General features: G+C 42.9%; 1 protein-coding gene across 10 annotated transcripts in view; it reads right to left on the minus strand.

Annotated features, from left to right (window-relative positions):
- Positions 1–9813, minus strand: part of DCUN1D4 (defective in cullin neddylation 1 domain containing 4) — a 38761-nt gene extending 28948 nt beyond the window's left edge. For 3 of the 10 annotated variants that reach the window (XM_056333382.1, XM_056333339.1, XM_056333329.1), the window contains exon 1: positions 9684–9813. In XM_056333382.1, coding sequence (XP_056189357.1) covers positions 9684–9708 — 25 coding nt within the window. In that variant the 5' untranslated portion in view covers positions 9709–9813. Of the gene's footprint in view, positions 1–1430; positions 1540–9683 lie in introns of all 10 variants that reach the window. The other 7 variants (XM_056333409.1, XM_056333376.1, XM_056333353.1 and 4 more) reach the window with 5 other exon arrangements.
- Positions 9814–16729: the final 6916 nt, after the last annotated feature.

A 16729-nucleotide genomic window follows, 5' to 3' on the forward strand; every position in this document is an offset into this window, starting at 1 on the left:
TCATCACAAAACTATGAAATAAAAGCCGCCTCAACATTTTCAATACCAAGTGTAATAAGTGAAATCTGTAAAAGATATTCTACGTATGCATTTTTCTTAAAGCATGGGTGACCCTCAGCAAAAGAGAGCTACAGCTAAATACAAAATTATATTAAATATATATGTATATACACAACTACTTTTCTTTGAACTGAGAATCGCTTTAATTTCTATGCTACCCATTCTTCTGTTCATTTATTCCAAACCCAATTTAAATACCATGTAACATTCTAAAATCTTACTAAAAATGCTAGTTTTTTAAAAAGGTGATTTTATTCATACACCCATATTTTTCTTTATAATAATTGCCTTGCAAAACTAAGTGACTGGAATACAGTTACACAGTTGAAACATGACTTTTCTATAACAACCCAAAGGTCACAATCCAGCAGCTGTTAAGACCAGAGCCAATAAAACTGAAAATGAAATATTCTGACACTTCAGCAAAGAAGCCATAGCATAGATGTTAACTTTGATTCCATGCTCCAAAAATAAAACACTTGAGTTAGCTTCAGCTGAAAAAAGTGACTAATTTTTCTCTATTCTTTTAAATCTCCTATTTTTGCTAGAAACATCAAGGACAAAAATGGAAAATAAGTTCTTATAAAAAAGATCAACTGTGACCCAGCCAGACAGCATGCAAACCAACAAGAAGCTCAGAAGCTGGACCCAGACCAGCTGACAGGGAACAAAGACAGCCAACTACTATAGAGTATTTCCATTTGAACTGCAAGTAATTTAGCTACCCTACTAGAACTCATGTGCAAACCCACTCTAAACAGAGACGTGTTATACAACAAGCAAAGTATTTCAAGCAAAATTCTTCTGTAAGTGTGAAGTTGTATGTACCTAATGTAACCACTCAATTAATGCATTAGAGCATTTCTACTGTGAGACATTTGATTTGACTTCTCCCAGCAGTTGATAAAAGATGCAAGTAAGGTCAAACCCATGATTTCCACATTTCCATTCCTAGCATTTCAAACGAATGCTCTCAAAACATGCTCTTAACATGACCGAGAATCTAAGGGTCAAGAAATTGTCATAAAATATCAGATCCCCAGTTCAGCGAGCCACACTGACATGAAGTTAAAAAGTGGATCTGAAGGAACCACCTGCCGTAAGTGTACTTGTTACAGACATTGTCATGGAATTCTTCTGTCGTGGTGAACAATAAAAAAAAATATTTAAAAGATACCAATCATGCATTCCATTTATTCTGTTAGCTAGAGAGTATCATTTCACTAATTGCTACCTTTTTCTTAAAGTATTGTCCCCAAGCCACCACCCCAGCAATACAGTTTCTGTAAATCAGAAGTGCCAAACATGGGAGTTTCCAACTTCAGATGTACTTATCTACATGAAGTCTAAGACAATCCAGATCATCTTACCAAGATACGATAGGAAGATCTTGCATTTTGAACAGGTGCTAATTTCTTCCTACATTAAGTGCTCAATAGTTCCATTTTTGCTAGTCAAACAATACTAAGCAGAACCATTCTGCAAAAAACCAACCCCGAGTTTCTTAGTCAACCTTCAATGCAACATAAAGGAATTTTAAAAAAAAAAAGGGGGGGGGGGGGTGGTCTGAAGAATATAAAAGCCATTCTGAGAAGGGCAAGGTTAAAATAAAAGATTTTGTGAACTGCCAGATCAGACTAAGCTTTGTGGAATATGAACTTTAAAATTTCTGTTGTTGCTCAGCCTAAAATCTATAAAGAACGTGAGTCTTTAGAGAAACTAGTTCTATCTTAAGGTAGCAAGCTGAGACCACTGAGCAGATAGTTTATTCTAAACTAGTATCAAACAATAATTTCAGATGGTAGTCTAGATAGAAAATATAAAAGTATTTTAAAATTTGTATTATATGTATTAGGTATTGCCTTTGAAATAAGACATTCCTAGGCATTTCAAAGCACATCATACCAGTATGTTTCACGCATCCACTGGAAATATCCTTACAATTTTAAGCTGTTACTTAAAAATAAGTTACATAATCATGATGGACTTAAGAGGGGTTACACAAATATATTTTACAGCTCTTATACAACAAATGTCACACCTTAGTTCCACAGAGACTGGTTCATCTGTACAAATACAGAGGACCAGAGTCCAAAGTTTTCTCTCTCCCACAGGGGAAGCTTGAAAAGTAGAAATATTATCCAAAACCAAACCCAGGTTTCTTTTACAGTAACTGTTATAAAGGCAAATACATGCAGCAGGCCTTGAATTATGGAAGTTAAAAATTACAGTTTGGGTCACCTTCTGAACTGGTTACAGTGTCTGCTATATCTATATTGCAAAATACACGAAGTATCCTATCCCATTGAAAAGGCATATTTTGAAAAAAAGGTTTTGAAGAAACAGAATCCAAAAAGGAACACCTCCTATGCTCCAATAACATCATCGTGAAAATTAGCAAGGGGACAATGGTGTAGTCTACATGAAAAGCTATTCAACAGCTGGCTGCAACTGTATGCTTCAGGAACACGCACTATCCCCTCCACCTCCCGAACTTCCGCACTTGCTTATGCGGCCTCCAAGTTGTGCTGGCCTGACCCCCCCCTTGGTCAGCCCACCACCCCAGGAACCTTAGCTGCAAAAAATATGAACAAATAAACCCTGCCAACTCAGTGGTCTGAATCAGATCACCAAGGAGTTCTGAATCAGATCTCCAAGATCACCAAGATCACCAGAACACCAGATAAGCAGAGTTAGAGCAAGAAATAGGAAAGGTCCTCCCAAGTGGGAGCAAATTAGTCTCTCGTGGCAGCAGCAATGTGTTAAACAGTATCCGAGCCCCACTATGAGAAAAGTGATGCATCACATGAAGCTACACACTCAATAGCTCGTTATATGAACTTTACATGAAGAAAGCCATCATGTGTGAAGCTATTTTCCACCTGAATACAGGAGTTTCAAAGCACATGAATTGGTTTGAAAATATTTTGGGTTTTTTCCTGCAGAAAAAAATTGTTTCTAGTAAAGTAGCACACAGTTTATTGACCCAGGATCAGAAGAAGGAAACCTGCTTGCTTCATGAATACTGAAAAGAGATGTGCTGGAATGTTTGCTCTGACTTTAAGAGGTGTATGTCAAACAAGTGTACATATTTTGTTGATTAAATTACTTTTCATGCAGGCATTAGCAAGGATTGAAGCAACAGAAATTTCAAAATTTTATTAAACACTCTGCAGTAATTCAAAATGTAACAGCTACAGGGGAAAAAAAAATCTGAGTAAAATAATTGCAAATCCAGAAAGGAAAGAAATGCCAGAGCTAACCTAGTATCATGAAACATAAATCCTGTCTATAGTTTATCATTAAAACTTACTGTTAAGTGTTAAATTCTGGGATAGTCCATTAGTCACAATTACATGCAATTTAAAAGTAAAAAGCAAACAATTAAAAAATAACTTTTAAAATATTATAGATTAGGGTTTACACTACAGACCTGATAGTTATGGTAAGACGAAAGAAAAAACAGCTAGCTGGGCTTGTTTCCATAACAAACTATAGACAAAAATGGTTCTACATCCCCTCAATTAAGGCAAACATATCAAATACAATGAACAAACAAAAAACTCAGATCTCTTAAATATAAGCAAATGACACAGGCGAACTGAACTTGAATACTCCACTTTCTTATCTGAAATGAAAAAACTTTAAAGGTCAAATCCAATTTTTTATCAGAGGGAACAATGTACTGCCAAACTATTCAAATGAAACCATAAATGAATGCCTTTAAAAGTGCCTACTAACACATACACATGTACCTGCCTGAACAAAAACTTTAATTTAGTTCCCACCATCAAAATTATCCCTTTAAAGCTTGGACAAAACACATCTACAGAGTGCACTACAATCTACTAAATACCTAGTGAAAAATTAACAACAGTACTAAACCAAATCAGCAGCTGAGTTCAAGTTTCCTTTAAAAGATTCTAGATTATTTTTCTGAGCAAATAGAGTATCTATACAAAATCTCACAGTAACAGTAGGTCTAAAAATATTTATCCTAGACAGACATGCCATATAAATGCTATAGATAGAACTCTGTATTAAAAATTAACTATGGATGTAGTTGTAGTAGTAATTTTTATTACTGCTAAGATCTGACTCAGTAGAAATATTGTGGGTAATTTTCTTTAACCTTCACAGAAAAAAAAATAGATAGAAAACACGTACTAGACAGACTCATTCCTGAAAATTAAAGTGGGATGTTTACGCTTTTGCTTTTATTTAATCGGTTTCCTTTGAATTATTATTTCCAGTACTATTACAAGGTCTTTATTATTTGAAACAAAGTACTGTGTTCTTGATCAGTTTTAAATAAACTTTACTTATCAAAAAGAGAATTATTTAATCTTCTGTGAACTACACCATTTTATGCTCTGTAGTCTTACAAAATTACCTTAACGGTAAGATAATTTATATTGATTAATGAACTTAGAAGTTCAGATCTGAAACCTACATTTGGTGAAAGCCTTCAATACTTATATTCAGGAAGCACAATTTCATATTCATTACTAAATACAGAAAACAAAAGGTGCATCAGTTTTATTTACACAAAAACAGCGCAACACACCCAAAAAACGAGATTCCCAAACCACAGTACAGAGCAACTAGGAACTGACTCTGCACTCCTGTCAAAGACAGGATTAAAAATTCATTTCCAGCGTGTCTGTAGCTGAATCTGCACAGGCAGTGACACCCTTACCCTTTAGCAGGGGCAGCTTGCAGAAAAGACCTCTCTCTCCCAGCCCACGATGCAAGAGCAAGCATGCAGGTAAGGGAAGACAGAGAAGAACAGGCTTGAAAAGTAGGATCTCCCTTGATTTGGTGGGGTTGGACACCGGGTACGATTCAGAAAGCAAAGGAAAATAGAAGTGAATTCCAGCCTGGATAGTAAGGACATGCAATTAAATGGGGTAATCCATCCTAGCTTGAGGAGCAACAGGGCCTAGCCATTAAAGCTAAAACATGGTGCTGCTGCAGGATGTTTCTCCTGTATGTGCATACAGAGCTGCACCAAGCTCAGAGCTACTGCTGATGCCAGGGGCATCCAAACCCACAGCTGCAAATTTGTGTACATTTGCCAAACACAACAGCCTAAAATGTTCTAAAGCTAAACACAGAGTGATTTAAACTATTACAAAAACAAACAAAAAAAGAAAACCGGCAAAAAGCCCAAACAACAAGATGTGGTTGAAATGACTAAACACACTAAAAAAAAAAACAAAAACACCCTACTTACCATTTTAAGATAAACTGTTCACATTTAACTCTAACATTTGGTATTACCACATGTAATCAGTTACTCACTTTTTCTGCAACAAAATATTTTAACATTACTGCATGCTACATAAATAGGGAAAAGCATTAATCTTTCTTTCCCGTATGAACAAATCTTTGGTCTAACTAGATATTTTAAAAGTAGCCTAATCTGAAGGCTTGTTTACAAAAAGAGCTACGGCAGCCTAAAGTTCATTGCAAATTTTGGAGCAATTTAAGCAGCGCAAAAGTTGTATAACTGTTACCTTAGTTTGAATGCATTTCCATTTACTTTATATAGACTCTGAAATAAATAAGAGCTATGCCAACATTTGCTATACGAACATGTAGGATAAAACCCCCTGCACACTGGCTCATAGGGGTTGTCAGAGTTTGGTTTGGGGGGTGTGGGGTGGTTTTGTTCAGGTGTTTTGTTTTTTCTAGAAAAAGACCTAACACTAAGTGTATTTCTGGTGCAAAATGTGTTTCTGTTGCTGCAAATACCACTTGTATACCTACTACATGTATTTGATAAGCATTCCTAATGGAGATTCTTGCCAGAATATATAATATAAAGCTGGAGTGACCAGCCACAGTTGGAAAATAATGAATAAAAGCAGTGGATAATTACAGCTACTTTAAATCTGTTTCTAAAGCATGTATTACCAAATCAAACAGCATTTCAGCAACTCCATGTTACTCCAACTGTGAAGAGACATTCTTTCAGTCTACAATTCAAGAACACAGGAAACTGAGCTACAAAGCACTTAATACAGAACAAATTTTGCACCCATTTGATGAAAAGTGTTCATCCAGTCTAACTCTTACTCGACTATCAAATTAATTCAAAAAAAGTGTCAGTGAGTTTTGCATCATCAGCTGCTATGGCCTGAAAGCTGTTTGCCAGCACTACTCATAACTTCATGCCAGATTAGGTGTCATCTGGCATCCCACAAAGGGCATAAAGCTAATAAAAACTTTGTATCTTGTGCTCTAGCTAATTCAGCAGAAATGCAACCCTCTCAAGTACGCACTACTAGGGTATCCAGCACCACGCAGATCTGGGATTCGTCATGATGGATCTGCAGCAGCCTAGGAACAGCTATGCCAATCAGAAGCATTACTGCCCCAGCTGTTTGCTTCTTCCTCTCTGGTAAAAATTACTGACCCTACAGCCCTGCAAACACCACAAACCACTCAAGGCAAAAGACCAACCAAAAGCAACAACAACAAAAAAAACCAAAACACAACAACAACCAACCAACCCTGTCAGTTTAGACAATTTAAGTAAATAGCAAGAGCTAACCCAGGTACATTTGACTGAGTGGATCAGAGAGTGCTCCTGCAAACCATTTCACCAGTAGAGCAAGGGAAGCAGTAATCTACAACTAATGGGCAGTGATGAGCAGCTGCAGCAGACTGAGTCCCACAGTCTGTGCAGCCACACATCTGCATCAAGCCATACCAAAGCGTATGTCACACCAGGGCTTGTCCTGAGGACAAGCTAAAAGCCTTGTAGCTCTAACAATATGTGTATTTATATATGCATATATACACAACTATACATATATACAAAACACTAAGCAAACTGATATTTATTTCTCTCTCTTTATGAGCCGCAAGTAGAAATTCTGTTTCATCTCAGACCTATGATTTAAAATAAGACAGCTTAATTGGACAGTATAGGAAAAATGCTGGCACATTTGAAATAAGGGTTCTGGTTGAAGAGCTTGTTAGTAGTCTTATTTATTGCAAAAGAAATAACCACACTATTAAATGCTCTAATATTTAGATTGGAGAGAAGAGCTGTATGTTCTCGTGGGATGTACTGTACTTCCTAGTGCAATGTTTTTTGGCAAGCACAGGACAGACAAATTAAGGAAGTCCTCCTCTTCTGCTTCAAAGACCCAAACAAAACTAGGAAATAATGCTTTGAAAAAAACCAAAGTCTTTATTTTCAATATTACCAAAGTAAGGTGGAAAAAAATGAAAGAAAATACTGGATTAATAATTCGCTTAAAGTTAGCACCAAAAGTACTCAGACAAAAAAAATTTAAATCAAGTGCTGCAAATAAACAAAATCTTATCCTGATGCAAAAAAAAAAAATCAAAAGGAGCAAGGAAGACTGTTTACCTGCCTAATCAAATTTACTGCATGGCCTTGCACAGAAAAGACATTTCAAATTACAGTTATTGGAGTTGCAAGAAACTTTTAAGCAAACATTTGCAACAGAAAAAAGGAAAGTTCATGTTTCTCATACAATATGAAAGGAGTATATTCAGTCCTGGAAAGTAAAATTGAAACTGAACAAAAATGTATTAATGGAGTTTATATCATAAGAACATTTAAGAATCTAACAAGTATCAAAAAGAAGGCTCAAAAGAAATGTTCAATCAAGAAACAATCGTAAGCCAGCTTCTGTATGTGTAAAGACATGCTGCTAACACTTAGTTTCAAGCACTGAAATCAATGAGGAAAAAAACCCAACTACTATGAAGCTAGAGATAATGAGGTTAATTTAGGACAACATTCCTATTTAAAATAATACATACACAAGGCCATAAACTGTGCCCTGCCCCACCCCACCCACCTCCCCCTCCCCAAAAAAAAGAAAAAACTATTGACATGAAAGATTCAATCATGCCAAAGGACATTTTTAAAGAAGCCAGTAACAGCTGAAGGCTGAGAAACAGCACTCTTCTTGTTTTATGCAGATAAGTGTAAAAAATCACCACAGAGTCTTAACATTCTACATGAGGGAGCACTGGAATATGTGTAACTGCAGCTCACACGTGTATCATGAAGATCTGCACTTTCTGTTTGGATAGAGCACATGACAAAAGATACTGATCAGAAGGCATTTTCTAGAATAATTATCCTTCCATTTCCAATACGAGGCAGTTACTTGTGCTTTAATGGCTACCTTAGCCACGAACATACAACGATCCCTAAATATAAAGCCAAAATATACCAGAACCACTCAAGTTCTAAAAACTTAACAGTCAGAGCCTTTACCAGGCTACCCCTGTGCAATCTCTTGTTTTGAGAAACGCAGGAGGATTCAAGAAAACCCAGGCAGGCCTCATGCAGCGTTTCTTTCCATAATTGCTTTCGGGACTTTGTCCAAAAATCAGGCCATCATTCATTAACGTAGGATCAAAGCTTCCATTTCCATTATCTTTCCCATAAGCTGGCTCCGCAGTAATAAAGTGTCTCAGAGCAGCAACTCCTTGCACAGTAAGAACATGTTCCTGGCAGATTTCACAGGAATCGGGAACATCGTTCTGCCGACACCGCTTTGTGCTCGGGACGACAGCCTCACCCCTCCAGGGGACAGGGCCTTCCCCGGCCCCCCCGCAGGTGTGTGACCCCCCGCGCCCGGCAGCCTGCCCTGCCCCGCCGACAGCACACGGTCCCGCCTGCCCCGAGCAGAGCCGGAAACTACACTGCGGAGACAAAGCCCTCCCCGCGCCCCGGCAGAGCAGGCGCCCCGACTCCCGCCGCCTACTCCCGCCCCGCCGCCACACGGCCTCGCCCCGGGCCGCGTCCCGCCCCGCGCCGAGGGCAGGCCGCGCCGGCCCCGGGGGCTCCGCGCCGGCCGTGGGGTACCGGGCTGCCGCTGGCCCCCCGCGCGGGGAGGGGCGGCGCCGCGGCGCCTGCTGGGAGTTGTAGTCCCCCGCCCCGCCGCCAGCAGCCCGCCGCGCGGGGCAGCCGCAGGGGAGACTCCACCTCCCACAATGCGCCGCGGCCCCCGGTCCCCTTCCCAGCCCGTTTCTCCTGCACCGGCCCGGCGGAATCCGCTAAATCAACCGCCACCCACCTCCCCCCCGCAAGCGCACCGCTCCCACGTAGCGAGGCCGCCGAGCAGCTCCGCAGCCCCCGCCCGCCCTCCCGCTGGCAGCCCCGGCTCCCCCGCCGAGAGCCTCGAGGGCCGGCCGCGGCCTCACCCGCTCGCCAGCCGGGTCGGGGAAACTGCGTCACACCCTCCGAGCGCCCTCAGCCCCCGCCGGTGCTGCTCCCCTCACCCGTCGACGCCACCACACGGGCCGCTACCGCCCCACCCCGGCCCCTCCGCACCCCGGGGGAGGCCGCCGAGGGCCGCGGGCCCCCGCCGTACCCGCAGCAGCCCCCCTCCCCCCCAGGTACGCACAACGCGTCTCTCCCCGCCGGTTCCGCACCCGCAGGCCCGACGCCCTCCCCCGTCACCGGGAGCCCCGGCGGAGCGTTCGACCGAGCCTCCTCGGTGAGGGGCAGGAGAAGCCGCCCCCACCCAGGCGGCGGCGCCCGCCGGCAGAAAGACCAGGCCGGTGACGCCGCGTGCCGGCGGCGGACGGGAGGGAGCGCGCGGCCCAGCCTCGCCGCTACTCACTGACAGCGGCGGCATCCGAGTGCATTTTCGTGCAGCGCACACACTGCCCTGCCCGGCCCGGCTCCCTCTGCCCCTCTCCCAATCACGGCGCCCAAGCAGGGACACCTCCCGCCCCGCCCACCGCCGCCAACCATTGGCTCGGGCCGCCCTGAGGGGCCGCAAGTCCTGCTTTCCTACTGCACGAGGCTCCTGCCATTCTCCCTCTGCCTGCCCCGGGCAGCCTGCCCCGCCCTCTCCCGGCCTCCCATTGGGCTCCAGGCTGCGCCGACCCCGCCCCCCCTCGCTCTGACTGGGCTTTGCCGGTGCCAGTTTCTCCTGGCCTTGAAAGCGCGTGCAGAGAGCACCACTTTGTGTCACCGGTAGCTCAGATTGGCTACGGCGGCCGAGGGCCGCGCCCACGCCCGGACACGATTGGGTAAGCGGGGCAGGGGGCGAGGCCGCCGAGGCTGGCCCGCCCCGCTGGGGAGCGCCCTGCTGCCCGGGGCGGCGGGCAGGTGCCGCAGCCGCTCGCCCCCTCCCCTCCCCTCCCCTCTCCTCTCCTCTCCTCTCGCGGCTGCCGGCCGTTACGCGGCGCGGGCACCGGCGGCAGCGCGCCCTCCCCATCTCAGTACCGAGGATGCTCCGGCGGCAGCCTGAGGGGGGACGGTAGCCAGTCCCGGCCGCCGCACCTCAGAGCCGCTCCCTCGGCGCCCCCGCCGTCGGGACAAGCCCAGGCCCCCGTATGCCGGGGGCTCCCAAGCCTCGCACCTGCCCCACCTGCTCGGGTAACGCCTGCCCTCGGGCAGCCGGTGCCCTGTTGTCGTGGCTGGAACAGGTAGCTGGTGGTTGGGACGGAAGACTTGCGGGCTACGCCACCTTCCTTTTGCTCTGCCAACCCAACTTCGGTGTAGCCCAATCGCCAACTACTTCAGAAAGGCTCCTTTGTTCCTCCCCTCTCCCTCCTCCCGAGGAGAAGATGGCAGCCCGCCCACCCCCGCTGCGCACCGAGGGCCGGGTCGCTGTTCCAGCAGGCTGGGTGGTGAGGAGGCACGGGGGCCAGCGGCGGCTCCTCGCCGGCAGGTGAGCCCGGCTCGCTCCCCGCAGTTACCGTTCCCGCTCCCAGGAATGGGCGCGCGGCCCCCCCTGCCCGCTGCTGGCGGCGCGGAGGGCGCTGCCCTCGCTGAGCCGGAGCGGGAAGGCACCTTGCAGCCACTGTGGCTGTGGGCTCCCCACCTCGTGCCCTTGCGGGGATAACAGCCTTCCCTTGCCCTACTCGGTGTTGAAACACGGGCGAGAAGGGATTGCTACAGCACCACCTGCACACGATAGAGGATTATTAAATCAGAAATTAACCCATGGCGGGGGGGGGGGGGGGGGAAGTCAAGAGGTTAAGTTAAAAGAAAGTCAAGGACTCAGAATTGAGTAAGTGCCAGATTTAAGGTAATTGTCCCTTTGGAGCAATGCATTAGTATGCAGTGCTGAATTAACTTATCACACACCTGTTTGGGTTTGGTTTTTTTTTATGACTCCTTGCCTTATTCAGTGAACCAGTCAGTATGTTTAAGTGCAGCCTATATATTTTGCAGAGCAACATCTCATGTTTTCAACTGCCTGTTTTGCAAAGAAGACGGAGTCCTTAAGAAAATGAATTCGCTCTTCAGAAGTCATGTACAAAGACCATGTCAGAGCAATGAAAGACCCACTATTTAAAAATCTTACTTGTTCACTAACCCCTTGAAATTACTTCAGTAGAACTTTCTGCTCCTCCAATATTTTCCTGTCTGCACCATCTTTTATTTACCTTAGCAGCGGTATATTTTACACCACCACCTTTGAAAAAAATAATAATTCTATCATAGAGTACAGCAGTATAAGCTAGGTTTCACTTATTGAGTAGTTCTAACATTCTACATGCCAGGCATTCGCGTCTGTGTGTGTCATCCCAAACTCTTATACCCAATAGGGGCACCATTGAGTTACAGTTAATCTGATTTTTTCTAATTCTGGATTGAGAGGAACAATTCCTTTAGGGGTGCCCGTTTGTTCACATTGACCATAAAAAGCACATAGACTGCTGACTCAGAATAAAAACGTATTCGAAAAGAAATCTTCTTCCGTGCCTTACAGAGCTGTAAACTGACACAGTTCTAAAAAGGTGGCACAGAAAAACCCTATCTGGTTGTATCTGAAGTCAGAAAGGTTTGTACTTTTTTCCCCATTTATGTTCATCTAAAAGGAAAGATACCACCTGGTTTTACAAATCTTTCTGTAGATTGTAGCTTCCATAACTACTGCTATCCATAAGCGTAAAGAAAATAACACTGTAGGTTTGACAAACAACAGCTCACAATATTTTTGAATACTTGAACGCATAAGTATAATCCCTGACCCTTAAAAACTAGATCTGCAAAGAAATCCATAGGGAAACACAAAAGAGACTTTGTTTTCTGCTTCTGCCTGCTAAACAAGGGAATGTATGCTTTGGCCAGAAAAGGCCTGCCCCACGAGAGCATGGCCCATTACAACATGCACCTTCATTCCAATCTCAAGAAGGTATAAATATCCCCTTTGTTACACCACTAGCTGTAAACCGCTATACAAGTCTCCAGGCTGGCAGATGCTACAAAATCACGCCTGTGTTTTCCTTCTGAAGCCTGAGTTTACAAAACGCAGAAATACTTCACGTATACATAGAGCAGATCAATCAGATCGTGGTTGGCCGAGCATTGTCTCAAGGACAAAGACATCCTGGCATCCTTTCTTTTGTGCCAGTGTAACCACATGGACAGCTAGGTAGCAAGGTAGAACAAAGAGCAAGACTGTTCCTAATCTCCCCCAAAAGCAAAAAGCTCCAAAACAAAGCAAAAAACTGCAACACTACTTTTGGTTTTGTTAATTTGTTTATTTTCCCAGCCAGATGAATATCCTGATCTGGCTCGCTACACATATGTGCAAATGCTCCCATCAACACACAGGAGAGGAATAATAAACCAAGAACTGGAAAGGGGCAGGAAGGAAATGCATCAGTCAGTTTACACACTGCTAGATCAAACTTAAAAAAAAAAAAAAAAGTTTGCAGTTCTAAGGAGACTGTCATTGCCTTTTTCTGTTTGTGTTGCTTTTTTTAATTGAAAGCTAAAATGGCAACCACATAAAAAACTACCACAGACTGTGAAAAATATTGGCTAACATGAGAATGAAGAGCCATTTACTTGATTTTGTCTTCTTCACTATCAGAAACATAGTGTAAGAGCATCTCTGAGAAAGAGGATCCCCTCTGTTCCCAAAGGGTATCTGACACCAAATTGCTAAAGCCACTGCATCTCTCAAATACTTTCATTCATCTTGTTTTGCTTAGAAACAAGCTTGAAAATTAATTTTGGGCAGCAGAATCACAAGCCATTATGTGTTTTACAAGTCAGAGGGAAAAGAGACTTGTATTGAAAATAAAAACACTACCAGAGCAGAATTTGCTGAACATTAACAAAGCAGATAAAGCAGCAACAAAGCACAGTACAGGGCATTGTAAGAAAAGAAATAAATTGTCTACCCGAAGCCCAGCAATCACAGTTCTAAATCATTTGCAGATATGAAACAGTAACTGATCTCCAAGTCAATACAAACAGCTTTATGTAATGCTTCTCAAAAATTTTTTTCACTGTCAGAGTTACAATGAAACACCTCAACCATGCGTTATTCTTGCACGGTGTCCGCAGAACAGTACTGATCAGGGATAAAAGAGGACCTCAGGTGGCAGAAAGTAGCAGCTGCAAATTGTGTAACTGCTTTGAAACCACTCCTAGTTAAACAATTCAGGTCATTTTAGTTGCCCTGTCCCCTGGACTCATACTATGCTCGCTGTTGAAGTAAGGTTTGTTCTGTTCCACCTACTCCACATATGACTTTGACCCCAAAGGTTCTTTGTAACACCCTGCAAACAAATTAATTTTACATACATGAGGAAAAAAACCTCATGTTTTGGAGCTGTTGTGGCTTACATTTAAATCCTTAAATTGGATTTCTAGGGTTTTTTTTCAACTTCAGTTTGAAAATTTTTAAAAAACATCTGTTTAATTCATAATTAGGAAGCTCTAAGCAGCCAAGCTTAAAAGAACAGCCCAGAACGTCCCCTGGAGGTGCATCAAAACAACGAGCACCTTTGCGGCCACAAAGCTCCCTCAGTCTCAGTAGAGGACCTGAGCGGGTTTTTTTGGTGTTCTGCTTCAGTGAGACATGTGGAAGCTGGTCAGGGCACACTTAAGCTACACCCAACTTGTTTCAGTAACATGAACTCCAGTTCAAAACCAAAGGGTGTGCCAAACTTGTAAGCTTGTAGCTGCGGCACCCTTTTTGAAAATGGGAAGTAACAATTCCAGGTCCTCCTCAGTCCAAGAGGTTTGAACCGCAGCTCCCAGGTTTCAGAGCGCTCTGTGACAACTCCTGAAGCTAAGCTTACAATACACACAGAAATGCCAGAGTCGAGGCCCCAAAGCAGGAATATATGTAAGAGGAGACTTGAGTCTCCACCCTGCTGAAAAATCCAGTACAATCACTCTCAGAAATTGCTTTCTTACATGTTACCTAGAGTCCTTTCTCTTATCCTGAGATACACACTGGTAGGCTCCTGATGCACTGCTGTCTCTTCCTGTGTATTCCTAGAAACTTTAACTGACCTGCACAAAATGTCAGAGAGAATGGAATTAGGAGTACAACAGAATACGTATTATTTAGAAGTTATTATATAATCTAGACCTTTTTAACCATAACTACTTTATACATTTTATCTTCTCATGCTATTTCTGAATGCATAGTTATTCACAACCTTCTTCTTTCATAACACTATCTTCTGAAAACTGAGATGAAGAAAGTATAGTTAGAAAACAGCAAGATTAGTCACATGCCCCTGCAGCAGGACCTGTTCTAGCACATTTCTTTCATAGTTTGAAGCAGTGATTGCAGCTGAGAGATGTGCTGCACATTTTTCTAAACCAGTCAGATACAGGACATTAGATCAGTGTGTAGATTCAAGGACAAATAAAGTGTAGTTTTAGCTTCTCAGTTCTAACCACAGTAGTAGAAGCAGTACACAAACAGTTCATGGTCACAGTTTTTCTTAGTCGTTCTGATAAAATAATGCAACTGTCAACAAATACTTGCTAGTCATTACATCTGCATGCAGTGTTTTCAGATATTAGGCATTACGAGGTATGGATCCACCCACATTAAATTACACAAGCTACTTAGAGAAAGAGAATATTCAAACTTTACAATCTGTCAGTGTCTACGTGAGCATTTCTAACGGGGCGAACACTTCTAAATCCTGTGAAAATACATTTAAGTATGCTCACAGACCTTGAAGATTACACACAGAGATGACATATAGTCTGACCTGCTGTGCAGGTCACACCTTGGTGTCTGACTTCTTGAAAAATACCCTGAATGTGTTTTTTAATTGTTAAAAAAATAAGGGGGTTTCAAGCTTTTTATGTTTATGAGTATCATTTCCCGTACCTCACATGAATAAACAGCTCATATTACAAGGTATTTGTAGAGTCAGCCTATGGAGGATGTTAAGTAATGTGGCAAGATAGTGTTATGTTTTGTACAGGCTACAGAAAGGCAAACCTGGAGCTGGACATGTGTCAGAGCTAGCATGAGAGCATGCTGCAAAGAACTGAGGATACTCAGAGCCACTGTGCAGTGCTGGTGCCAGTGCCAGCTGCTGTCACGGGCTGCGAGAAGGGAGAGAAAGGGGGCACTGGTGTTTGCAGAAGAAAACTGCTGAAAGAGCAAGAAACTCACTCCCATCATTCCAAAACCTGATTTATCCTGTCCTGTTGGAGTCACACAGAGAACAAGTTCAGAGGATTTCAAATCCTACATAAAGCATATCTAAACTGGAATGTTTAACCAGACTTCCTTGGGCTTGTAAAGACAAATACAGAACCTCTAGGAGAGAAGTAGATTAGTTCGATGGTTGGCTAATTGTAACTAACAAAGTCAGGCTTTCTAATACCATCTGAGATGAAGCAGTGGTGGATATACATTCCTCCAGTGTCTCTCAATACCCTCTGTCCACGAAGAGCAGTGAAGTGTTTCACTCTGAGAAAACAAGGGAGTGAAATGATGGATGACCAGGATTAAGTGACAAGCTTGGTGATGGCAGCAGTTACCTGACTCCATAGAACAAGAAACCCTGGGTAAAGACACATCCTGTATTTGCTTACATAGAGAAACAATAAAATGAGTATGCTCAAGCTCTTCTCAAAAGCACATGGTAGAGAATTAGAGGGAGAAAAAAACCCACCCTCTTTCCTGCAACATGTCCTACTCCTTTCAGTTACAGTATGTTTAGGTATTACTGAAAAGACACACAAGTACTAAATATGTGGTTTTCAAGTTGAGAGGGTCATTTAAATAAACGATCTAACATGTTTCTCACAAGCACGAAAATTCCCTTGTACAACACTGAAGATGTCTTTACTGTTTAAGGGAAGATCTGCCACATACACTGAAGGATCAGGAGTTAAACATAAAAGACATTGGCAAAGGACCCTGAGAAAACACAATGGGTTTACATTGTGTTACATAATAGGTAATTCCCTGCCTGGGTCAAAAAAAAGCCCCACTTCTACTTACTCCCACTAAAATGTAGTGCTAGCAAAGGAACAATGCATTTTTTGTTTTATTACGGTTCATTTTAAATAAAAATTACAATCATCTTTTCTCCCTTCTCAGAAACCTTGTTGCGTTGAGCATGATTGCTTTTAATTCTTCTGCAGTGTGTTCACCTAAGTGCCTCAGAACAATAACTATTCAGAGGTACTGTACTCTTCCCTTTGTAAAAGCATTGCAGTGTCTAATGTCCTGTTAAAAAAGGAATTGTGTAAAAGTCACTGCCTTTTCTCCAATATTATGAACATCAATCATCTACAAATTGTTCTAGTAAAACTCATTTAAGAATAAAATGTGGAATAGCAGCAGATGTAAATACTGTTTCAGTAAGTCAAAAATACACATGCTTCCAACACATAGTTACTACATATCTCCCAAATAAAAAACACACT

Source organism: Falco biarmicus, chromosome 1 (genome assembly GCF_023638135.1).
Source record: "Falco biarmicus isolate bFalBia1 chromosome 1, bFalBia1.pri, whole genome shotgun sequence".
Lineage (NCBI taxonomy): Eukaryota > Metazoa > Chordata > Aves > Falconiformes > Falconidae > Falco > Falco biarmicus.